The 27,904-nt window shown below is 36.5% G+C and overlaps 1 protein-coding gene across 7 annotated transcripts in view; it reads left to right on the plus strand.

Annotated features, from left to right (window-relative positions):
* Window positions 1-27,904, plus strand: part of Ten-a (Teneurin-a transmembrane protein) — a 472,969-nt gene that overhangs the window by 162,286 nt on the left and 282,779 nt on the right. For 6 of the 7 annotated variants that reach the window (XM_029314061.2, XM_029314062.2, XM_085488619.1 and 3 more), the window contains 2 exons: window positions 21,522-21,725; window positions 22,344-22,508. In XM_029314061.2, the coding sequence (XP_029169894.2) occupies window positions 21,522-21,725; window positions 22,344-22,508 (369 nt within the window). The remainder of the gene's footprint in view (window positions 1-21,521; window positions 21,726-22,343; window positions 22,509-27,904) is intronic. The other variant, XM_085488621.1, reaches the window with a different exon arrangement.

Below are 27,904 nucleotides of genomic sequence, written 5' to 3' on the forward strand. Positions count from 1 at the left end.
TGCCATTACTATATCGTTGTTGATTTTTTTTATCGATATCTATTTTTGATTGACAGTTGATCCTATTTTTATGAACGAATCCCGTGACGGTGTAATATTATGATATTATTGTTCAATATAATGATTTTTCGATCGGGAGACGTAATTTTAACATGTTGATACAACCAGTCACTTGTTCTACTATATTAGAGAATATTTTTATTTAATGTTCAACATCATGTATAAACTCATGAAAAATAATTAAGATATAATTAGTTTAGTAACAGATATAACACAAAATATTGATTTCAATAGATTTCAGTCCTAATAACTAAAAAAAATATACTATGTTAATATTAATATAAAAGTCAATATTATTCGTTGAACAATACACGAAACTTTTAGTAACATAATTGATTTTATTATGCGAAAACAATTTCGATATTTTGTCAAACACTTGTAAGTAGAACAATTGACGTAACGATCTATATTTCTTGAAGTATCTTCAATTGAATGGTATTCCATCAGATTATTCCGACAAAGCTCGACCTAAAGGAGCATTAACGAGGAAAATCTCTAAACTTAATGAAGGAATTGTATATTTCAACAAGGCATTTTGTACACGAATAAATGCAACGTATAAATCAATGAAAAAACATGATCAACTATCTCGTTATTATGTGCGATTGCATGGCGTGACTTTGGTCAATGTTTTAATTGCGGCGCGTCAGATTAAAGTTGCTTTTTTTGCCTCTATTTGATCCGGTATACCAATAACCAAGTTTTACGTACCTCGTTCATCATATTCCATCAAACACCCAGGAGCTTGCCCATTCAGACCGCTTCCCTTAATCTCGCCTCGGCTTTCCACCAAACGCGTAGATTAAAGGATTTACGAAATTAGTTTTACTTCCTCGCGTCGTCTACAAGCACTGCCGGATATTACGTTCGAAGACCAAAATCAAGATTGCCGCGCGCACACGCGCAGTAACCTTCTTCTAATATAATATCAAATATAATAAGCGAGCACTTTGAAAAGTAAATGAAGCGTCGCGAACAATAACTGCTATGTATGCGCATATTATATAATAGCCAAAGTAACGAATTGGCTCTTTCGTACTAAGTATTTCGATTATACAAATATTCCGAACGTATTTCGTGCAATATAAACACATTTCGGCTCTAACGATGATACAACGACTTGGGTCCCAAAGAATAATGCAATAAGCCAAGATAAGTTGTCATGTGGTTCTCTCTTAAATGCTCCCCTATATCTCTCTTTCGTCATCATTTCCCTCGCTGCTCGTCGATTCCCACGTTTCATCGATTCGTCTTGAGGCCGAACAAAATAAGAAACGTTGCCTGTTACGTTCGACGATAGGGATGAACTCAATTAATACGATACTTCGATTTATACTATATTTCTTGGTTGCGGTATCAAACGAAAAAGAAAGAAAAAGAGAAAAAGAGAAGGAGAGAAAGAGAGGGAGAATATCTAGCAGTCCACCTCACGTCTGTCTGCATTTGTTCCAATTCACTTGCTGCCGATTACCGCGCTGCCTCTCCGCGCCGAGTCCACACATCTCGCCCTCCAATCCCATGTCGTCTCTCGTCCTACCCCATTTTCATCCCTATTCTCCCATTTCCTCTGCCCTGTATCTTCACCGACCCCTTCCTTCGAATCCATCTACCACTCGACTCGTGGGCACGGCGCAGTGTCACGTAACCGCACTCGAAATGTATCGAAAGAGGCGATGTACCGACAACGTAACGACTCGCCTTTACTCGCCCACAGCTTCTCCTGCTTGTTCAATTCTGTTTCCGCGTGCTGTCCTCTTGCCCACCCATTTGATACGCACTTCACCGTGAATCGATATTATGCAGCTTTCCGACGTTTTCCGCTTTAGGAAAGCTAACCGCGTCGACGTTACTTTAAAATCTCATCAATTATTAATTCATCTTTCGCTTCATTATGTTTTTTTATAATTAATGAACGATTAAGAGTTTTATTTGTAATATATCAAATATATGGCTCAAGGCATAACAGATAAAATGTTTAATTTTAATCGTTAATCCATGATCTTCATTATCGATAATACATTGCCTAGAAATAGTTCGATAATTAAAATCACTTCGCATGATCGATAGTATATTATTGGCAAAAAAAAAGTAAAACAGTTTTAATATATATTTTCCTTTACTCTTTAAGGGACATATAATATCCCTCATTATCATCTCGATGATATAATGGAAAAAGATCTCTCGTCTTTTCCATGCCTTCTTAGCCAGGATCAAAATACCTATTATAGCTTTCCGCCAGCCGCGAACGAAAGTACCGTCTCTTTATTAATGGCATCCGATGTGTCACGTTACAAGAGGGCTCAAGCGTCGATATAGATGGCAGCTCTTAATCTCCGTCCGCACAGTCATCAATATATTGATGTTCAGGCGTAGGGTCCTATCTCCAGGGTAGCCAGGCTGGACCAAGCCGGCTTAGACATTATATTGCCAGCTCATTACCAGCAACGGTTCACATCACGCTTTACTACCTTCCGGAAAATGTTGTCCATCGAAATGACAATGTGCGCAGAAATCTCACATACAATGACACCGTATACGTGATGCCACGTTACACTTCCAGATGATAAATATAAATTGGTAATTTGGTATAGCGAGATATATACACACAATAGCAGTCTCCGGGATTATTGCGCGAGTGCACGCCTATCTGTTTATCGAACCGTTTCATTCGCGTTAATCAAATATTGTTTATACGTTATTTAGTACATGAAGAGAGATATTGATACATTTGATTCATATATATATATATATATATATATATATATATATATTGTTCTATATTTCGAGTCACTTTTCCATCCCGATAAATTTTAGAATCGATATACTATCGCGTAATCGATCGAAAGCGGCGCGTGCGCGTTATTGTTAGTTATGCAACCGATGCAGCGTAAATCTTGAGATTATTACAATCACGCGGAACGCATCATCTAGTTATATTTATGTTAAATATTTACAAATCGCACGTCCCGGTAGATTATTCCGGATAACGATCGGTTACAAAAAGTGTCACGACCAAAATGAATAAAATAAACTAGAAGATATCGTAGCAAAGCGTGTTCTTAGTATTAATGGAAGCGGTAGCGAGAACTAAAAGCCGACTGCTTTCCCAGCTAAGACTCGAGATCTTCTAACCACGCTTGAGCTCTCCATCTGGCCTCCGAGCATTTTCAAGTTACTACATACCACGGACTCTTAGCTCCGATGTATTCTCAAGGATTTCAGAAGACGAGGTTAAGCCATGGGTAAATTTTTAATGGTCAGATGGAAGTTCCAGCTTCGCGAAGTAATCGTATGGTATACGCGAGATATCGGATAGAGAGATTAGTTCGGAATTCACGAAGATATAACGAAATCACTATAGTTTTCGAGTATAACGGAGTCTCGATAAACTCATAATTTTTTCAACACGTACGTCTCAAAATAATAATTTAACAACATTATTATTTTTTAGTGTAGTAAATCGATATATTAGACAAAATAAATTAATAAGTTTTGAGCATTTAAATCCTTGAAGCGTGTATTTCCTTATTTCAAATGGAGAAACAAATTAAAACAAGATTGACTTGGTATTGTTAATTTTCTCCAAGTTATTGCTATCTTTGCACAAATGTTATTAGGAGCTTTAGCTACGAACAAAGATTATATAATGGAATTCTTACTCGAGTGTAACTGTATATATATATATACACGCGCAAATGCGTGTGTGTTGGAAACTCTGAGACGCTAACGTACAAGATTAGATATCTGGAGTTTTCGTATAGTGGGCCTGGAAAATAGGTTAAAACAACACTCATTAGAAGATAATGCGAAAGTTTCGCCAAGAAAGAAAGCAACGGTCTACCGTTTCCACTTATTCCATCATGTCAGAAACTAACACACTTGCGAGCGTCAGAGTTGGTAACTATCAGAAGGAATGAATAATTTAAAGATGTCGGATCGCATGATCGAAATTCACATGTCTGGGAATCGCTTTGAACGTCAAATTACGAGCGGGGAAGGTGGGATGGAAGGCGGTTCTCTCTTCGTGCGATCGCTTGAATAATTGCGTTACAGACAGTCAATCCATTTAAATCACTCTATTGCCGACAAATGGTTCATTAAAATGCAGCGAATCGAATTCTTGTCGCGCCAATTGCGTAACGTAACGGGAATATCCCGATAAATTCTAATAAATCTTGTCGATGAACTTGCTGCCGGCGGTTGTACGAGAGAAGAGTCGCTGACGCGCGTTCGTGTACAAACTAAGTTTGCATTAAACATCACCAAGTGTTTGTTATTGAGATACATTTGTATACATTAATATTCAGAATCGTATTTTTGGAAAACTATAATGTATACATTGTTCCACAATAAGAACTGTATTGCTGTCTCATTTTACTTACAATTAGAAAATAGAATCGATTGTTTCAGATTATATCCCGTCGTATTAAAAAAAAAAAACTCATTAAATTTATATCATTTTCAATCTCTGTTTATATATAACGTCTATTACACATTTTCACATGTGATTAATAATCAATGTTTTTGCTATTAAATTTTCCTAACCGTGTCACAATATATTACTTGTGTGTTTGACTCTTGTTCATGAACCTTATGCATGTAATAGCATGTAACTTGATCCTGTGTGCAAAGTGTTAACATTACATAACCAGAGCTTCGGTAATATTCGCATAACGTAGAATCAAGACTGAAGAGGTATGTCCTTACGTTTATACCTTTATAGGCCTACATGACCATAAGTACCAAGACACGAGCTTGTGTGCTTGACTGAATGTTCTATATATCCTGCACCAGGCGCCACCGCAACATGGTCCGCCACGCTGTGCCAGTACATATGTACATGTATATATTACCAATAAATTTTCGTACAAATCTCTTCCCCCCACTATCTAACTCCCTATTACACAATAACAGTACCTGTTGTCTCGTTCTTAACATCGTTGTCATATGAAGCATATAATTACAACATATAACGCACTGATACATCGCGCGTAAAAATATTAATTTAAAAAAATATATATATTATATTAACTTTATATATATTTTAATATTAACATAAATTTAACATATATAAGATAGGCAATAAGAGCCAAATCGCGGATGACAGTGCGTTATTCTAAACGAAACTAAATTTTTTCGTTAGAATTAAATACCTGTGCACAAGGCACCAAATTTTTACTTGGACACGGCCAAGATATAAAATTGGAATAATCTCTACAAGAGATTTTTAATTCCATGTATCCCCTATTCCCCCTAAAGAAATAAAGTGCGAGAGAAAAATATAGATCCGAAAGTCGCAGAATCGGGAATCGAACCCGAGACCTTTCGCTTGCCGGGCGACTGCTCTTCCAACTGAGCTATTCAGATCCTTTCGATTCTATACTTTTCTCTGTTATATATATTAATGTTGGTAAATAAACGCCTTTAAGCCAGCGTGTATAAATTAAGAGTTTAACTAGGCTCTGTAATATATAAATATAAATTTAACATATATAAGATAGGCAATAAGAGCCAAATCGCGGATGACAGTGCGTTATTCTAAACGAAACTAAATTTTTTCGTTAGAATTAAATACCTGTGCACAAGGCACCAAATTTTTACTTGGACACGGCCAAGATATAAAATTGGAATAATCTCTACAAGAGATTTTTAATTCCATGTATCCCCTATTCCCCCTAAAGAAATAAAGTGCGAGAGAAAAATATAGATCCGAAAGTCGCAGAATCGGGAATCGACCCGAGACCTTTCGCTTGCCGGGCGACTGCTCTTCCAACTGAGCTATTCAGATCCTTTCGATTCTATACTTTTCTCTGTTATATATATTAATGTTGGTAAATAAACGCCTTTAAGCCAGCGTGTATAAATTAAGAGTTTAACTAGGCTCTGTAATATATAAATATAAATTTAACATATATAAGATAGGCAATAAGAGCCAAATCGCGGATGACAGTGCGTTATTCTAAACGAAACTAAATTTTTTCGTTAGAATTAAATACCTGTGCACAAGGCACCAAATTTTTACTTGGACACGGCCAAGATATAAAATTGGAATAATCTCTACAAGAGATTTTTAATTCCATGTATCGCCTATTCCCCCTAGAGAAATAAAGTGCGAGAGAAAAATATAGATCCGAAAGTCGAAAGGATCTGAATAGCTCAGTTGGAAGAGCAGTCGCCCGGCAAGCGAAAGGTCTCGGGTTCGATTCCCGATTCTGCGACTTTCGGATCTATATTTTTCTCTCGCACTTTATTTCTTTAGGGGGAATAGGGGATACATGGAATTAAAAATCTCTTGTAGAGATTATTCCAATTTTATATCTTGGCCGTGTCCAAGTAAAAATTTGGTGCCTTGTGCACAGGTATTTAATTCTAACGAAAAAATTTAGTTTCGTTTAGAATAACGCACTGTCATCCGCGATTTGGCTCTTATTGCCTATCTTATATATGTTAAATTTATATTTATATATTACAGAGCCTAGTTAAACTCTTAATTTATACACGCTGGCTTAAAGGCGTTTATTTACCAACATTAATATATATAACAGAGAAAAGTATAGAATCGAAAGGATCTGAATAGCTCAGTTGGAAGAGCAGTCGCCCGGCAAGCGAAAGGTCTCGGGTTCGATTCCCGATTCTGCGACTTTCGGATCTATATTTTTCTCTCGCACTTTATTTCTTTAGGGGGAATAGGGGATACATGGAATTAAAAATCTCTTGTAGAGATTATTCCAATTTTATATCTTGGCCGTGTCCAAGTAAAAATTTGGTGCCTTGTGCACAGGTATTTAATTCTAACGAAAAAATTTAGTTTCGTTTAGAATAACGCACTGTCATCCGCGATTTGGCTCTTATTGCCTATCTTATATATGTTAAATTTATATTTATATATTACAGAGCCTAGTTAAACTCTTAATTTATACACGCTGGCTTAAAGGCGTTTATTTACCAACATTAATATATATAACAGAGAAAAGTATAGAATCGAAAGGATCTGAATAGCTCAGTTGGAAGAGCAGTCGCCCGGCAAGCGAAAGGTCTCGGGTTCGATTCCCGATTCTGCGACTTTCGGATCTATATTTTTCTCTCGCACTTTATTTCTTTAGGGGGAATAGGGGATACATGGAATTAAAAATCTCTTGTAGAGATTATTCCAATTTTATATCTTGGCCGTGTCCAAGTAAAAATTTGGTGCCTTGTGCACAGGTATTTAATTCTAACGAAAAAATTTAGTTTCGTTTAGAATAACGCACTGTCATCCGCGATTTGGCTCTTATTGCCTATCTTATATATGTTAAATTTATATTTATATATTACAGAGCCTAGTTAAACTCTTAATTTATACACGCTGGCTTAAAGGCGTTTATTTACCAACATTAATATATATAACAGAGAAAAGTATAGAATCGAAAGGATCTGAATAGCTCAGTTGGAAGAGCAGTCGCCCGGCAAGCGAAAGGTCTCGGGTTCGATTCCCGATTCTGCGACTTTCGGATCTATATTTTTCTCTCGCACTTTATTTCTTTAGGGGGAATAGGGGATACATGGAATTAAAAATCTCTTGTAGAGATTATTCCAATTTTATATCTTGGCCGTGTCCAAGTAAAAATTTGGTGCCTTGTGCACAGGTATTTAATTCTAACGAAAAAATTTAGTTTCGTTTAGAATAACGCACTGTCATCCGCGATTTGGCTCTTATTGCCTATCTTATATATGTTAAATTTATATTTATATATTACAGAGCCTAGTTAAACTCTTAATTTTAATATTAACTTTTTTTTAGTAATCAATATTATTAAATTATTCAATAATATTGTTACTTATTAATGTCAATGTCAATATCAATCGACAGCAAACAACGGGTGCTACGAACGAAGTAGTACAAGTCAACGTTTGATCATACTAATACGCATTGAAAAAATAAAAAGCTTTCGATGTATACAAAAAAGATATGTAAAATTACATAAACAATACGGGTAAAATTAAACAAAATTGTACATAATAAATAATAAAATTGTTATATATTTTTACTATTTATTGTGTAATCTTATACTTGATTACTACACATTATTTATTGTGTAATTTTACATTTATTGTGGAAATGTTTGTGATCTTTTCTTTTTACATATTTTTTACAATTTACTTATAATCATGTAAATAAGTAAAGAAAAAGCATACTATATTTGTAAATCACAACTGATCTTTTAAGAGTTTTAATTGCTCGATGAATCGTCAACTCTCCTTAGAAATATGTAGCAATTTCAATGTTTAAAAAGTCACGCTTTTCAATGATTCGGTATATCAAACAAAAACCGAGTAATTATATGGTAATGATAGTTATAATATTGGAGCATTGCTCTCGATGCAGCAACCAAATTACTAACAACACACAAATTACGAACTGGATACGTATCTCCTCTTACCAACTCCTTTTCCTCTTATGTAGTGCTTGATCATAGAGCTCGTTTCAGGATTACGTACCAACGAGCGACCCTGTCGTAAATATCACTCTCCTTTTACGTAGATGCGGCTTCTCATCGACAAAATAAACACGCTGGAGGTAAAGTTACCCTAACGAGGGAATCGTGTCCCTTGATCTACTAAAAATGATGTTTTCCTATACTTATTATTATCCCTGTAATCAAGTCACGTCTTTTTTTATTCACCGACTAGAATCTCAATATATACACATATTATGTATATATCAAAGTATTATTTTATTTCTCCTGCAAACATTGAACAATTATTATAATAAATTGCTCATATATATGTATAATTGTTCAATTTTGTTTTCAGCGGACAATAGTAATTGGAGGAAAAAGAGTACTTTTTAAGAAAATCATAATTAATATTTTGAATAAGAAATATTTTGATATTAAATTTACGCACGTGATATATTATATATGACGTATATAAAGCAAACTATAGCTGTCAATTGTCAACTATCGATATTATTTGATAGTGTAACAAATATTTAACACTATCGCTTATTTAGCTATCGCTTACAAGGGAAATTGAGATAGAGTGTCAAGCACCTCGCTGCAAGCAATTAATATTGACTAACGATCAATATGTGTGATTTAATGAAACGCGTTATTACGTTTCGGGATTCTCAATGTAAATATCTAAATGTCCATCCGAAAATCGTCCGCGTATTCGCAGAGTTAGGAGAAAGAGAGAAAGAGAGAAATGTAATATGACTCAATATTGAAAATTGCTTACATACGTATCGAATATAAAATTGTAACTAACTGTCCACCGACCGACAGCATCATAGGAGAAAAATAAAATATTGGTCGTATGTTCGGTGCAAAAACGCTCATCCTTTTCTGTCACTCTGTTGATTATCTAAACGATCGTCGATTATATCCGCGCGCAGAAAGACTGACGACAAAGTTTCGCCGGTCCGTCACTCTGTTTGTCGCATCCGATACTCGCGGGTAAATGCCGTCGATGAAGAAAAGAAAAAGGAAAAAGAGGGGAAAAACAAGCGTGGTACCCGATACCGGGTTTCTCATTATTTTAAGTGACTTCAGAGGCAGCCCGGCGTGTATATACGCACCATATATCACCACTTGCCACTCAGCCCTGCAGTATCGTATAATCGAGTTGTCAAGCAAACTACCCCTTACGGAGAATGGGTCTACTATCGTTGTCGCCGCCGCAGACGCCACCGACGCCATAGTAGTCGCCTAATGCACGCGTTATTACGTTACGCGCATTTAAAACTCCCCACCTATTAGCAGTTTGCCATCTCCTCTGTCGTCTGGATCGAATCCAAGGAAGATAGAGGCGCACGAAATGACGTGCAGGTGTAACTTAGTTTTGGCGCGCGGTCGGATTTAATTCTAGAAAAGCTGTTGTGAGTCGCTTCATAATAATATACTGACTTTGGATTATCTCTCTGTAGTACCAACCAATTTTACGAATGACATTCACGGCGCAAACTCATACCATTTTCATTATAGATGTTTACATTATATCGGAGTAAAATACTGATGTTGAAGATTTGACACAACGCGCGATTTAAATTAATATCGTTGTCAACATCTATTATGATGAAACGAGCGTTAGTTCTAGCAGTTGGAATAGCGAATCGATATCAACGTAGCGATCATCTAGGTACACATTAATCGAGATGTCCAATTGTAACAACACGGTGTACTCTATGTGCGAGCGAATTGTTTCCATCTGCAAATCGACTGATATCGTCCATCGCATCATCATTCTCTATTACTCGATTCGTTACTTATAGTCGCCATTATCTACTTTTGCGGTCACATACCTCCTCTCGTCAGGCGCACTCTCCTATAAGCAGCACTCCTATTATTACTCGCTTTGATGTCGCGCGGCGCAGTCCTTCGAATACTGAATTAATTTCTGAAGGGATACATACCGGCATCTGGCGCTCAACTACCGGCACAATCGTCGTTATTTAAGGCGAACAATTATATCGAGATAATTTTACGACGTTTAACGTACATTACCGCCGTCCAAATGGATTCTCGGAACGGAATAACTCGCGAGTATCGAGCAAACGTTACGATATCGAAATACTCGAGTATGTCTGCGCCACTATCTCGTTGGTATCGTTGCACTGGGGAAAAAGAAAAAAGAGATATAAATCGCTTCCTAGAACGAGAACACTCCAGAGGCCCGAGAAATCCGAGCGAAAAGCCGATAAACCATACTGGTTTTAATGAACTTTCATTTTTTCGCGCGAACCTTTGGGAATACAAGAATAACAATTTTATTTTCACGTAAAAGAGACGGCGAGATCGAGTTGGAACGTCGCTATTTATTACTTTCGTTTTGAATCTGTTTGTCGAGTTATAATGAAACCGAGAAATATGTCAGTAAAATATTTAATTAATAGAGATTGTAAGATTAGGAACCAATAATATATTACGTTACATACACATCGGATTTTTTATGACTCGAGGGATAAGTATTCTTCATAATTTTTTTGAAAAATTTACACCATAATTTTCATATTATCGAAGGGATTTTTCATAAACGCGCGCGCATGTAAATCAATCTCATTCAACTTTTATCAAAGTGAATTATACAACATTTGTGCGTCTCATACACAGCTAGCAGAATGTATGCTCGCGAGAGAAAGCTTCGCATCGTGCGATTACGCGATCTACTTGGTAACCATCGGCAAAATATTGCAACAGACCTTCACATTGGAATAATAACAACGTGAACCGCACATCCATATTCGTTTTGCGGAATAAGGGCTGAGCCTACCTAGCGTAACTCGTGCGCGAGGTCACTTAATAATGCAGATGGAGAATACCCCTAGTCCCGGAACACCATGTGTAAGTCATGATTAATATTTCAGTTGTCGACCAAGAGGTTGAGGTGAATGGGGGGAGGGGGGGGATAGGATGGCGGGAAGTAGTCGGGAGGGAGTATGAGGGTACCAACGGAAGGACTGACCATTGCAAAAGCATAGGAGCTGCGCGAAGGTTTCGTTGTCCGGTACGTTGTTAATTATTCGCAAAGGAAATTAATGCGTTCCTTGCAATAATTTACACCGACCGCGGAATGAATGGTGGCCAGACGGAATTATTCACGCTTCGTGGATCATAATTTCGGGCGTAAGGTTTTAACGTCTTGCGTGGAGGTAACCAAGATGTGTCGGGGTGGCTATGGCTAATAATATCACTGAAAGAATCTTATCTGTTTATAGCCTTATCTGTTTGACGTAGGGAACATGTGCCATAGCAATGAAATTATATATTTAATATAAATATAGAAAGCATGCATTAGATGTCAATGCACATCAGTAGATAAATATATGTATACATCATCGTCGCTCCTATAAAAAGATTATTATTTTTAATTTATATATCACCGCATGCAGACTATGATGCACAAATTCATAAGCGCACATATAGCTTCTTTTTGTCGAAATTTTCGTTAATAAAGTCGCTTCAACATAGAAAATTTTACCATATATTTAGATAAGAGATAATTTTGATCAGATTTAAAGATTTAATGCATTTAAATTTGAATTCTCCACACACACATATATACATATTTTTTCTACGTAATTCTTATCTATCATTCATTGTCGACATTAATTCAAATCTGAGCCGTTTTAGAAAATCTCATTAAACTAAAAATATTAATAGTCGATATTAAATTTATACCTCAGCAGGAATAATATTCTATTTTATTCTAATTTTACAAGATTCATCGCGCTGCTTTTAATATGCTGGACATATCAAATATATACGCTCTGATGTAAGTTTAATATACAAATTAAATAAAAAATGTAATGTATAGATGGAGTAAATCAATATTTCAGAATAAAAAGACTAACTCTATTATCCTATGATTTGGAAATAAAGAATAAGTCTTATGCTTTTATACATATATAAATTAACACTTTTTTTCAAATTCCAAAATAATATTGTTGTTAGTTTTCATCTTCAAGGTAATAGAATAATTCTTTATTGTTATTTATAAATAGGGTTTAATAAATTATGTGAGAAATATGCTCTTGAAAAATTTCACGTTTTACATAACGAAATATCAGATACACTCTGTCGTAAAAAGTAGTTGGGTATCGTAATGAATTTACCGCGGTCGCTATTTAACAATGCGCATCTCGCTATCGCGCCGTGTTGTTTCGCCACTAACGATAACCCGGTGAAATACGTTTTGAGCTTGACGTTTCCGCAGCGTAACGCTCAAGGCTTAGATTTTCTATTATCTATTTGACACATTGCCTGAACCAGAAAGCTTGTTTCATGTCCGAGAGAAAATGGGGCTGCATTACACATGCATTAAATTCTTTTGCCTTTTTTTCAATGATATTCGTAATATTTATTATTACAATTAGAAAAAGGTAATCATTTTCTATTGTTCTATTTGTATTGTAGAGTAACTTACAACACAGTAAAACTTATGTAATTAATTTTTTTATTTGCATTTTATGAGGTCGATGGATATTATTAAAATTCCATAGGGAAACCATAAAACTATCTGGAGTTTCATTTAATCATATACAAGCATTAATAACAACAATCACGAGAATCTCCGTCCCCCTGTAATGTAAGACTTTTCATACTTGAATAATATTATTTCTGAATATATATTAATTTCTGTGCGTGTGCGCGCGTGCAGGATTGATCGGTTAAATTGAGCTGTTAATTTTGAAAATGCATGAGAAAAGCGTTTGTAGGAAAAATATATATTTCTACGTATGATGTTTCGATTACTTAAACCATGTATAATATTATGAATGCATATTGAATGGATTCACTATATAAACAGCAATGATTTATTTTCAGTAGGAGATATATATATTTGCTCGAATCGACAGTTTAACATTGTATCCATGGCAATTAAAATATTACCATCATCATTTTATTTTAAGCTTGACGCTGATTTCACAATGTTACATTGATTTAAATTTATATGAATAACCAATTTATAATTAATTAATTATCATTTTAACAAGAGTATTAAGTATATAATACATCACAGAGAAGTATGTTTGTAATATAGAAATATTTAACTATTCATTGCTAATGTTGCATATCGGATGAAGAACCTCAACAAATATTTACTTACGTAGCTTCTATAATTCTTGAAAAATATTTGTTTATTATTATTAAACACGATGCACCGTTGCACTTTGTTTATTATAATTCTTTGCGTTACTAACAAGTACTAGCGTACTTGTTTACGTTAAAGCAGGCTACTTTGTTTTTTATGAAATAATGGCGGAGAAAAAAATTTAAGAAAAAAGGAAAACGCGAAGAAAAACTCGTGATGAAAAGTTTGAAGCTAGGGGGGATCTTCTACCGATGGTATGCTATTCCGCACCAACGTCGTCAATAACGAAAGATATCGATATGTAACTCCTAGTTTCAAGGATGATGAGAAAAGTTCTCATGCTGTTCATAAAATATATAACGGATACTATTCATTACTGCCGAAGGGAGACTCAACGTAGTTGCCGATCGCACGAGAAAAACAAAACATTAAGTAGATGGGAATACTGCAGCGAACATTGAACTTCGAACCCTCGTCGTTGACTACGATTCTGTTTTTTATAAGCACAGAATAAGAAATACGTAACAAACAATATTAAATTTTACGGTATTTTTTCCAAGCAATTAACAGAAATTTTCGTATCAATAATGTACGCGCGTACGTTCTTTTGCATGAATAATCTGATTATTCTGAATATATCATTATAATTTGATCTAATTATAAAACACGTTTTTTAAATACATCTGTCAAAATTAGTTGTTTCGCTCCTGCTTGCTGGAATATATTTTCTCTCCAATAAATTTGTGATATATCAACTAAATTTTTTTATCATGTTAATCATGTGCTGAATGTCATTATTCAATAACAAAAAGAAAAATCAGAAAGCTTAGCTAATTTGTATCAAAAAGAATGATATTTTTAAACAAATAATATAAAGTTTGTTTAAACTTGATAAATATTTTTTGACAGAAATCAGCTGATAACTGTCAAAAATATTGTGATCGAGTTTAAAGTATTACAACATAACATATTATATATATAACATAATATACATTATTTTAATTTTTGTAAAACATTATTTAAAATTTAATTAGCAAAGTAACGCCTTACTAATATTTTCTGATAGAAATTAGTTAATTAAAACGTTAATCTGCTAATTAAATTTTAAAATAATAATATGTTATAAAAGTTAAAATAATAATGTTTTAATTATATGTTATAATACTTAAAACTAGGTTAATATTTTTGACTGGGTTAATATTTTTGAGTTATCAGCTGATTTTTGTCAAAAAATATTAATAAAGCATTAATTAATAACTAAATTTTAAGCATATTAATTATGTATGTTCGCTAACAAGCATCGTTAAAGAAATAAGTATCCTATAATAAAGAGTACGTGAGACACAAGTTAACGGAAAAGGCATGTAACACGTGGAGAAAAGCTGATAGAGTGTCAACCGCAGATTCCAGTTACGCTTACATAATCGCCGGTATCTTTTCGTCGAAGGTTCAAAGGCGAAAAATTGCGTACGCTCTACGCTCCTCGATTGCCCGAAGCTCTCAGACAAATACAAAGTTTTCCCTTTGCTAGCGTTTGTAACATGTAACCCTCCTTTTTTGACGTACAAAGAGAGAATCGACTATCACCTTTATCCCTTTTTGCCTGAATGAAACTGTTTAATGTGAAAATTGTTTCGTACGTTATCTTCGTCATAATTCATATTTTTCTTGCTCTATAACTTTTTATATTTTTTAAATTATAATCGTAAAACTTTTCATATAGGTAATGTAAGATAATGAGTGTCTTAGTCGTAGATAATTACAAGTTCAAATAATAACTTGTTTAAATGGCGTATCTAATGTTTAAGTTCGTATTATTGATCTTTTACATAAACAATATTTTTCAAACATTCTCTGGAATTTCGTGTGACAATTCTCTATTTATTTTTCTAATTCATTGATAGTGACAACAGTTGTGTTTTTCTGACCGACCATTTAATTCTTTAAATCGTTTAGATGCCAACGTATTAAATTTTATTCCGCGTTAAAATTATGTATATCGTTTCACAATGTGTGTCAGTCGCCTGTAGCAAACGACAGACGAAATTACTCATTATGATAAAATTTTAGTAACTTTGTATAAAATATTATCACGTGTTAACTTCATTATACACGGTTTCGAGAAATAGATAAAAATGAAATAAAAATAAAATTTTCATCAATTTGACATCCATATCAAGGTCATATTAAGAATATTTTTTTCAATACAAATTTTACCTGAATATTGTGAATATTATATTATATGCATATAAATATGTATGTATGTTATGTATAATAGAGCTATATTTTCTTGATAAATCTGTGTTCAAAAAATTTTTTTGTACTAAATGCATTTTTTATACTTAATAACATACTTGTTTAATATTTAATAAATTTTTGATGCGTTGTATTATGATATAATATATATTCTAAAGCCAATATCTTTTATGAATCAATTTTATAAGCAGCCAAAATAATCTTGATCATTGCGGTTTGCATATTGGCTATACTTATATAATATTGAAAAAAAGAAAAAGAAATGCATTTTATGAGGTCGATGGATATTATTAAAATTCCATAGGGAAACCATAAAACTATCTGGAATTTCATTTAATCATATACAAGCATTAATAACAACAATCACGAGAATCTCCGTCCCCCTGTAATGTAAGACTTTTCATACTTGAATAATTAAATATCTGACATAATTCCAGTTAACTCTGCAAAGTTGATGAAGCAGAAGAGAGAGAGAGAGATTCATTAAATCTCGAGCACGTTATGTGTACAATATATTAATATGCGAAACACGCTCGAGAGATAAGTAATATCATTACGACATTCTATCATATCATGTTTCATCAGGAAGCTCGATTGTATCGATATACTGCAACGTGCTCCTATATTGCAAGGGTAAATTGTTCGCATTGAAGAAGGCTCGAAATATTCCGCAATAAACGAACACACTGTTGTAAACGGAATGCAAAGCGCGGCGAGTATGCCTACTTCATTAGCGGGCATCGTTGCTTTCTCAAACGGAGCATCGGCTTATTATAAGCCGTCGTAATTGTATATACGGTATATCTCGTCTCACCCTCGACAGGCATGCCGGTCGCTTTAGGCTTTCTATCAAAGAGCTTGCAGTTTAAGAACCGGAAGGAAGAGACGCGGAGCGAGATGGTTAGAGGCGCATGGAAGCAGTCGGCAGAATGGCCCTTTCAACGGAGACACTTTGCACCTGTTGAAGGTACAGCCACTCCTCGATCTTGCCAAACTCTCCCGCGTTCAAAGTGATCTCCAACCTCTGGCAGTTACTAGAAAAACGTCGGCAAATTCCACCCCCTCTTCTAGCGCCCGATTTCGTTTCGTTGACGTCTCGGAAATTGGTTTTCGATATGAGTCGCGACGTAGGTATCCCATTGTTCCTTGTGCGTGCGACAGCTGCTCGAAAAACGCGTCTCGCATCCCCTTTATATTTTTTTTTTTACACATGTACACTTTTCGTAATGGCTGATACGAGAAAGTGTCTAAAGTGGTCGGCAAAGGAGGTGTAAATTATAATCGTAAATCGAAGGAAATTTAATATTTAACACAAATATTGATTATGTTGCACGAAAAATATTTGAATGCAAAATATAAGAAGAAAATTGCAACGCTATTGCATATTGATATTCCAAAAATATTGTATCAATGTTATTTGTGGTTGTCACAAATATCCATTGCATTCTTGCAACGTATACATATATTTACAAAACTGCATATTGCAACTGCTTCATTCACTTTCTGCTAAAATATAAAATTTTGATTGTTATAATAACGATTAAAATAGCTAAAACGTGTAATAATAAAATGCATTAATTAGAATAGATTATCATAATTCTTATTCTAACGCTATAGAAGCTATTATTTCAATTTTATACGATTAAAATACAACATCCTTATTGATACAGTATCTCGTATTCGTACACGTATGTTAATGCGATATGTACATAAAATCATTGGAGAGAGAAAAGATGTTAATTATGCGGACGGCGGGGCTGCTCCCGTTCACGAGGAAAATTTGGAAGAAAATGAACGGGCGCGCATCGCCCGAAGTCGCGTCGTGTACCGTGTCCAGGTAGACGTATGCACGGGCCGTTGCGCGTTGAGCTTGCGAAAGCAGCCAGAGGCTTACACTTCCGCAAGCTCGCTCGTGGTCTACGAGCCGTGTCGACTACCGCGCCGGGGCGAAGTGCATTCGATGTTCGCAGTTCGCTGCCATGGCAACAATCCCCCTACAAACAAAATGCATCGTGTGCACACGACATACCACGGTTCTCCTTGTCGCGCCGGTGCCCACCCGCCGCGCGTTTAGTCGGCACGGAAGGAACCGTTGTCGGGGTGAAGAAATGCCACCGGACAGGACGAGACACGACTGTAAATTCCGAGCGAGTGTAGGGAGAGTACGGGCGGCAGAGCGGAGCAGCCCCCGTGTGCTTTGCGAGATAAATCGTCCGGCTAGTCCCGCGTGCACTCGCACGGGAGTGTCGAAAGGGGACACCGGTGAGCACGCGATCGGCGCCGATGATTAACGGTCGATTAAAGATAAGCGCCGACTGTTCGTTTTGCTACGTCGACGTGCTAGCGAGAGATGTTGTTACGTGGTTAACACTCTCGCGCGATCGATGCGAGAGAGAGAGAGAGAGAGAGAGAGAAAGCACTTGCATTGTATCAATGAATTTCGAACGTCGAGTTTCCATTTAGATATTATAACGTTACTGTAATTAATAATTATCAAATAGTATTATTATATTATTATTATAAACTTTATTGATTATATCAATTTTATGCCGAGAGGATTTCAACTCTAGAATTTAATTTAAACTAAAGCTATAATAGCGTTTACGCGCGAAACTCTCACGTGAAACATCATGTATTCATGTTTTGTAATATCTTGCTTCTATAGAAAAACTATTTTTTTTTTTTAATTTTAAAGAAGCATAAAAATGTAATGCAAAATTAATACCTAATCAAACCATCACATACCAATGCTCAAGCTCGTATGACAATAAAAACAATGATAAATTATTAAATTAAGGCCATGTGTAACGAGCACTCCGAGTTTTTATTAATAATTCTAAAATATTTTATGAATAACCGGACGAATCATTCTGCTTCTAATTGGGTTCTTACTTTGTTGAACTATTTTAATGGTTTCAATTCATTGTAAATATATTTTGCGTTTTAACTATGACTTAACTATATAACTTATATTGACTATGTATTGCGGATTTTTTATTAGAATTTTATGTATGTATTTATTTATTATCGTTATTTATTATCATTATTTTTTTTTGCGCACTGAAGAGGAGCAAGTAGAGCTCGAAACGTTTGTGTAATTATTATTTCAAATTAAGAATTTTCTTCTAAATAATAAAATAATATCGTATTGCTCGTTACACATGGCCTTAATTTAATAATTTATCATTGTTCATAAAAATGTATAATTTTTGTCATGCAATATATATGTATATCGTTTCCTAATATCGACACATCTTGCTATTTCAAATAAAGAACGTGGACCGAAAGAAATAGTAATCACATAGTCATTTGTCGCATCTATCCGTCTGAAAGCGACGTGGCCGATGAAGGAGCGACGCGACGACGTATCCTCTTAAACGTCACGGTGACATTTTCGTGAATCCATATGTATTAGAAAATCCAATATAGAAAGGAAAAGCATCGCGAGGGTGTAGCGGAATCGCGTGAGCGAGAGGGAAAAGATAGGGGAGGGTGACCGAGGTCGTGCCGAAGGGAAATGGGTAGAGAAGAGGAAAGGTCGGAGGAGGAAGAGCGACTGGGGTTTAGTGAAGAGTAAAGAAGGGAGAGAGAGAGAGAGAGAGACGACGGAGGGAGAGAAGAGGGCATAACACAATTACATGTGGGGTTGATGCCGGGGCTCTCTTCGTACGGCAGAGCGGGAAAGAGGGCCCCAACGGTGGGTGGCAAGATTGAATATGAAAGTTTAATGCGAGCAATATCAGCGCCACTGCCCCGGCTACTCACTCTCAGACGTCTCGGCTATCACGGTGCCCATCTTGGCCGTATCTCTCTTTATATCGTGAGTGCGCCTGCAACGGCGGCTTCGAGCAGGGAGAGAAGCGGTAGACGGCAGAAAGCACTTCGAATCTTTGATGTCCCGAGGTAACCCGCAAGTCGCCTCGAGCTTGTTCCGCGCTCGCGCGTAGCTCCTCGTCCTCCCTCGATCTGATTTGTCAATCCGCGGTCGCGCGTCGCTTCCGACGATCGCGTTCATCTCGATGCAAACAACATTTAGAACGCGAGGCAAAAACGCAATTAACGCCCTCGTTCAGTCTCTTTTTACCGCTCGATTATCGATTTTTAGTGAGAAGTGATAGAACAAAAGATGATAGCGCGAGATTGTCAAAATTATATGTTCGATATTTTTTTATTTGCGCTTAATTTAGAAATTAAAAAAATTAATGTGTGTACCTACATACTAAAGCTTTTGATCGCAATTTCCTAAAATATTTTTATCCATTAACAACATAGTATAACATATCGCGAGATGTCGTCTATCTCTTTCCCTCTCGCACGAGAAATAATTATCAATTAAAAAGTGACTTTTGCATACAGATACTCTGCTCGTGAATGGGATTCACGAGCTCGCTAAAGCGTTTAGTGACTACGCCTTCGGCTATTTGTAAAACTTTACTCATTAATTACCGACAAGATTCGATCTCGTTCTCCCTTCCATACAAAACTCCCACCCCGATCTTTTCCCACTATGATTTTACCCCTTTGTCCGCCACAACCAAGTTTAATAGTGAATTAGAACGTGCATTCCTACAACCGGCAATTATCTGCCAATTAACAAGGCCGATCGCGTGATATCGCAAAGTCATTTGCTTCTAATAAAAGGATGTATATCAAGTATATACGCTACTTTTCTTAATTACTAAACTTTCATCGAATATATATACACACTGAAGACAGATTCCGAAAATTGAAAGTAAAAGTAATTTTACGATAGCGTTCTATCATCGACAGAAGGGTGATTGAGAGTGTGTAATATGTCACACAGAGAAATTCCTTCTTCGGTGCGGCTAACTATATTTTCTCACTCTATCCTTTCAGCGTCATCCCTGCGTATCTTTGAATATACCTCAAAGAAATAACTCTCGGTACACCTTGTACGTCAACGTAGTTAAAAATACAGCCGTATCTATATACGTACGCGCATTGTGCGTGTTAGTGTACCGAGCACACCGGCATCTCTTACGGTAGAAAAGTCTCCTCTAGTCCACACTTCTTATGTTCCGCTATCGCGCGCACCGAGTAATGCACTCTCTCTCGGAGTGACACTATTTTGGTGACAAGCGCCTTTAACAGTTTAGATGTGTGCCAGCTTAAGCAAATGTAAATCAGAGAGGCACCGCGCGATGAAATGTTGAAATCTGACAGAGAGCTGGCGGAAATGTCGACTGACGATAGAGGTACGGAAAAGCTAGGTAAACAGTAAAATCGCAGCGGAGGATCTGTCTAAAACGGAACGATGGTTGCGTTCATAAAAGACTCGCTGTTTCCGAGATAGGTGAAAAGATAGATGAGATGCACATTGTTATATGTGGTATCATCATGTGTGTTCGCGGTAGTCCGCAAAAGTAGCCTACTACGGGTTTAAAGAACTCGTAGATTAAACACGATAAACGTCTAACTCACACCGACAAGAGAGTTCAATATTGCTGATATAACTGCAGCACATGCAAAAATCAATCTTATTTAATTAATGAAAAAATGAAGAAATAAAGAATTAATTTAAGAATTTAAAAATATGATATGTTATATATCTTGTTGAATATGCCGAGTTAATAAAAATGAACGACATTGACGTGTGATTAATTTGTACGCAGATGCGGGAGACAGATCGTACCGTACGGCATCCGACACGGAAGGCGCAGCAACCACGGACAATCCAACAACGCCATTCCCTACGCCGCCCCCAACCTTGACACCGAATCATCGGCAAGCTTCTCCGTTTCCCCTCGAAAGCACAAACTCTCGCCGGCATCATTATAACGGCAGCATATCCTCCGAGAGATCTCGCAACGGCAATGGTAGGGAGTTAATTAGAACCGCGAACGGGTTGTGCGGTGCGCACGCAAGATGATACTTACGGGCTCACCGCAAGATGAATCTCATCAAACGCAATTTTATACTGCACATTACAACTATAACGCGTGCAAGATGAACTCTTTCCGGGAGGGAGAGACGATAAAATGATAATCGATATATGACATATAAGTATAATACATAACAACTATATCATTTCAACTCGTTCTCTAATATGACATTTCATATTCATCTTAGATATTAAATGCCTTTAGTCGCGCTAAAAAATTTTTGTCCAAACACTTTACATATCTCACTGCAATCGTTAAAATATTATTAGAATTTATAATTTTTAAGACGGAATATACAAAAGTTACTTGTTAAAAGTTAAAAGTAAGCTTACACGAAAAATGCCTTCGCTTAATCTTACAAATAATTTCGCTTCTTTAAAAGTAATTTCGGAAGGATTAAAGGGATTCAAGAATTTTCTTTGTCCACGCGCTAATGGAAGATTGAATTAAGCGGCACGACTCTCGCTCGTTAGCAAAACCGGCGCTCTTACCTAAGGGAAAGAACTTCTTATCCGGCTATTTAAAAATATTTGTATCTTCTTCTCATTGCAGATACCGTTTACGCGGCGCCCGCAAAAAAGACGACTTCCGGCGGCGGTACCCTAGGTCGAAGAACACGTCGAGGTCACGCAAGCGCTTTGAGCAGTAGTTCTACCGCGAGTGACCGTTCTGAAACTGTCTTCCCCGATGAACACACTCGCATACATCTCACCAACGGTGAGGCAACATGTTTGCATTTTTTTTTCATTTTCGCGCATATTATTGCACATAATTATTTTCATACGCATGACCATCGCATCATATCGCATGCCATTCGTATCGTTGCTCGAGACGAGTATTGGTAATATTATTGAATCCCAATAAAGTGAGAAATATAAAACTGGTGCGTTATTAAAGATTTCGACAAAGAAATCGATACAATTGCGAAGGATCAGAATAAATTCTTGCCGATCGCCCTGAGCGGATCGACCCTTTAAATCACGACGTAAAATTTGCCGCGGTGCGATAAGTTAACGATCCATGCCTCAAATGCGATTACTGGACTAATCGAGTTACTGGCTGGTATCGAGCCCCTGGCCGAAGTTAAATCGGGTTTTGAGCAAACGTGTTCCTCGTTAAAAGCTTAATATTAATAGTCATTCAGACACGCTGGCGGAAAAGAAGAAATCATATGTGAAATTCGATATTTACGAATCTTACACATTTTCTCGTACCTCTCGAGAGACTTTCGCTATAAACGTGCAGCGCAAGCGTAATCAATTATTCGAGATTGTACGTTTACAAAGCATTTTCAACCTCGATCTTTTACAAGCTCCGCGCACAAGATGTAGTTACTATTATTAATCAAAACAGCGATTCTCATCTACGCACTATCTCAGCAATAACTTTGACGCACAAGAAAACGCGCTCTCTGTTGTTAATCTTATCCTAAAGCAATACGCAAATATAGGTACGTAGCCGCGGTACTAATTACAAATATCGTTCTCATTACGAGCATCCCTCGTCTCGCGCTTCCCTTTAACACACATGCGCGACTGTGAAGCTTCGCGAAACAAGCCAAAGGCGAAAGATCTTGGCAAAGGGAAACATTTCTGGAGCCCGCATTATCGTCCGGCGAACAATGCCGTAATCGACAAACTAAATTATGCGCCGGCTCATTAAATAACTATAGGACCTTCTATTTTGGCAGTTAGGTTTATTGTTGTCCGATACACGTACCAACGGCAACACCAACAGTGTCGGTAACGGGCAAGGCAATGAGAGCGCAACGCGAACGCTGGAGGAGAGAATGAGAAAGATTCGAGCCCGAAGGGCTAACGGAGTTAACAGTTGGCCCCCGAGCTCGGCTAGTTAGAGAGCATACTGTCGAAGTTAGCGTGCGACCCCGGCGACTATATTGTTTCGAAACGTCAACAGTATTTAGGTCTCTCGTCGTTCCCGAGCTGTGCGCGCGCGCGCGCGCTATCTTAGCGTCGTCTCACCGTATAACGCCAGCTCTCGCTCTGCCAGCAGAGAGACGAGAGAAAGTAGCTTTGTGGTTTTGAGGAGCCGACGCGGTGGCCGCGGTCGACGAGAGCGGCTTACGCTCGTCGGCTAAGTTTTAAACGAAATTTCGCCGGATCTCATTTCGTGCCGACGCGACGTCGATGTGGTCACGTCGGCTTCGAGGGATGCTGGCTGCCAATTAGTCTCGCCGATATCGCGAGACGACGACGAGATCATGGATGGATGAAAGGGCGTTGAAGGATAGTCGGGTGGAAAGCTGGCGCAAGGGAAGATGAGGAGCGAGCTTCCACCATCGCACACCTCGTAGACGGTTATCTTCGGAATTTCAGTTCTTCGAGGGCCGCATTTCTCCCGCTCACCTGAGTGCGCGATCGCATTATTCACGTTAGGTTCCGTAGAAATTAACGACGCGGATTAAGCTCCTGACGTTCACGCGCGGGCATTTGCAACGCGTGCGTTTTGATACAGCTATACATCGTATGTATATAATACATATAGTATATGTAAATCAAACCAAGATATATCATGCATAAAGATAGAGTAATCTTGAGGAGGGTGGTGTGAAGTTTTTCCCTTCCATTTTTTTACTTTATCGTTTTTGATCATTTTCTTTCCGTGATTTAGATTTATACGTTATTTTTAACAATTTACTTTCACAATTTCAGTTCTAACAAAATATTAATTATTGATATTTTTCTATACTGTAATTTTTTGATGCAGAATATAGTTATATAATATACGTGTAATATAACCGAAGAAAATAGCGACGATAACAAGCAGTGTTATATAAAATGCGGCGAGATCCCACGTATAATTACCAGGATCTCGTAAGCAGTAATTCGAGTCTGAATCTCCGATGGGATATTGCTTGCCAGTATGTCCCTGCGGTCTAATGGAGGCATGTCGCGGCATCTATTAGCAAATGGCTCCCAACGGTCAGAGCTTACCCGCGTTAACCCCGCGTGCGCACCATCGCCAGAAAGACGATTGATATTACATTAGACCGCCGGTAGTCTAATGTGACCCAGTCTAGGAGATCGTTATTGAATTGGTGTACGCGCGAAACTCGATAACATTACATTACGTTAATTTACTATCACAAAGCATGAAACACATTCGCTAAATAGGTGTATTTATCGTCGTGAGATAAAAAATTAACACACGTTACTTATAATCCTCTACAAGTGTTGACTATCTGTACAGAATATATAGACTACTTTAGATTAACGAATGTTAGACAAACTGATGAGTAAATAAATATGAAGAAATATAATTTTATTATAAATTTAAATTTGTTATTTGTTAAATTTTTATTTTTTATTTTTTATTTCTTTATCCGACTATTAAGTTATCAAGTTCATGAAATGTATATGCAATTATATCAATTAATAAAAAAAATATAATTGTTGTAAAAATTAATAATTGCACACACCACGTAAATATACGCAGAAACAAATCACTATCGGTGAAAAATAAATTTTCCGCGGGTTTTCGCAATCGTTCAATGATGGTTGGTAATTTTTGACGGGCTCTGATGCGGGTTGTTGCATTTAATGCCGTGGAACGAATCACGCGCACCAGCAAGCTTGATGCTATCAATTCGTCCGATTGATGTAGGTTTTATAGTAGGTTCTGCATATATATATATATACATAGACATATATATATATATATATATATATGTGTGTGTGTGTGTGTGTGTGTGTGTGTGTGTGCGTGTGTGTGTATTACACACACAAACAAAATAAATCCGCGCGAAATCAATTGACTCATATAGTCGAGCAAAAGATTTAAAAAAATCGTGCATCGCGACGAATGTACGTCAATATTTTTGATAAATGATTGATAACAGGATAGAATAAATAATTTATTGCTTAAGAAGACAATGCGTTTAATAAAGAACAGTTAATTCGCATCACAATTCTAACGGTAATCGAATACTTTTTGTTACATTGACCATTCAGGAAGCTATATGCAAGTGTGTCTGCTTGGATAAATGCCAGGTTTCGCCGAATAGGAATAATTTGAAGCACCACTTGCGAACTATGCCAATAGTCCGTGTTCGCCATTACCGTTATCGTTCTTTTCTTTTTATTGGGTTACCTTTTTCCGGACTGAATATCTGTGACAACGCGAATCTATTATTACATTTAATCGTTTGCAATGCGATCTTTTAATTATTCGTATAGAGTGAGAGAGAACTCATGGATTCATCACTTTTTAGTGTTATTACAATACGTTAAGATAAATAATTCAAATAAAATGTAATCAATACGCCAGCTTAATTGTCGTAAATTATCGTATAATGCTCGGATTACAGCGACGTGATATTTATGAATTTTTATAACCTTCGCGAATTCATTGTCATAAAGTTTATTTTATAAATGAAAAACTTTACGTTATTTCGAATATATTTGATTACGTTTTGTCGATTATTTTTTTGATAACCAGAAAAAAAAGATTTAAAGGCACTTTCGTTGGTCAAACGTACAGATGAGTCGGTAACACTACTTCACTTTTGTATTGAAAGTCCGAAAATACAATTAAAAAATCGTTAAAAACCTTGTTAAAATTGTTAAAAATTGTTAAAAAATCGTTCTAGCAATTCAACAACATGGTAGTGTGCATGGCTGGAAATGTGTGTCTTGCGCGAATGAAGGCGGCGAATGCGGTACGCAGAAATTGTACGAGACAGTTCGGACGAAGCATTCACGAATGCTAACTCGGTTTATTAGACTGTGTTTGGTCCGGAAGGAGTCAAGCCGGAACGATTCGTCGGACTGGTCATCGGACAGTACCTACCATCGCGGCAATACTCCGCGCTCTGGCATAGTACCGGCAAATAATTCGTATTTACATGAACGTGTACTCTCCGACGCGGAGGCGTTAGACCGACAAATCGAATTACAGACGCGAATCGCTAACCGCATCAAGTCACTGTCGGCTACCTTGCATCCCCTTGCACTGTCTGACTAACCCTTCTCGCTGCCCGCGGACAAGGGATAACTCGGTTGAACTCGGTATCGGTGATGCGCGCGCTACATAATTGGCTCTCAACGATTGGCCAAGACATATCGCCCCGGCGACGTTATATTGCTCAATAATATGTCCAATTAAATGTCGTACTAATCCAAATAGCTATATGTGTACGCGTGTCACGTCGGCAATAACAATCTAAAGCAATATCGATAAATTTCGCTTAAACATTATGTCAAGAAAGTTGGGAGGGTTTAATTGGAAAATGTTTAAACAAGATGTTTTAAATAATTTAATTTTGTTGTGTGATAAAAAAATATATATTTTATTACTAATATAGATATCTCGTAATATTTAAAAATTACAACTAGTAAAACTAATAATTACAGTTATTATTAAAACGTGACTTATATATGTGATTTGTGATTAAAATTGTTTAAGATTTACGATTATTGAACGTAAAATAAGCAAAACAGTTTTTTAACTCCTAAAAAAATATTTATTAAATTGGTAAATGAATGAAACGAATCTTGATTCGAATTTAATAAATGTAAATTCAACGAGTAAGCTATATACATATGATGTAAATAGCGAAATCTATATTATAGAGTTATATCATGTTCATCATTTTGCGGAATGAAATTGCACTGCGCCTATCGCCATTAGAAACTGCATGATTTATTTTGCGCGTTATGTAAACGCTAACCTATGCTTTATGAGAGACAGTAACGCGGTTTGACCACTGGTCAATGATGTACCAGTATTAGCCATAATTGGCTGGAATCGTATTGATCTAACCTTCACATGCGGGCAACGTTATCTCCTATCCTTGCTGCGTTTAATTAGCTATGCTGACAAATTTACATACACGGCACAATAAGTCATTTAGTAAAATATTTATGCGAAAATCTGTAAATCTAAAGATTTGGATATAAAATAAATAAAAGAGAAAATATAACATATCGAATACATTGATATAAATACATGAGAGAGAGAGAGAGAGAGAGAGAGAGAGAGAGAGAGAGAAATGTTTGTTATCAATATAATTAATCCATTAAAAATTCACTCAATCATAAAATTCCCCAGCACTTGTGTCGAGATTTTTTCTTTTGGCAATTTAACTGGCGAAA

The sequence above is a fragment of the Nylanderia fulva genome, unplaced genomic scaffold (assembly GCF_048542155.1).
Source record: "Nylanderia fulva isolate GAGA-0341 unplaced genomic scaffold, ASM4854215v1 Scaffold7, whole genome shotgun sequence".
In the NCBI taxonomy this organism is placed as follows: Eukaryota; Metazoa; Arthropoda; class Insecta; order Hymenoptera; family Formicidae; genus Nylanderia; species Nylanderia fulva.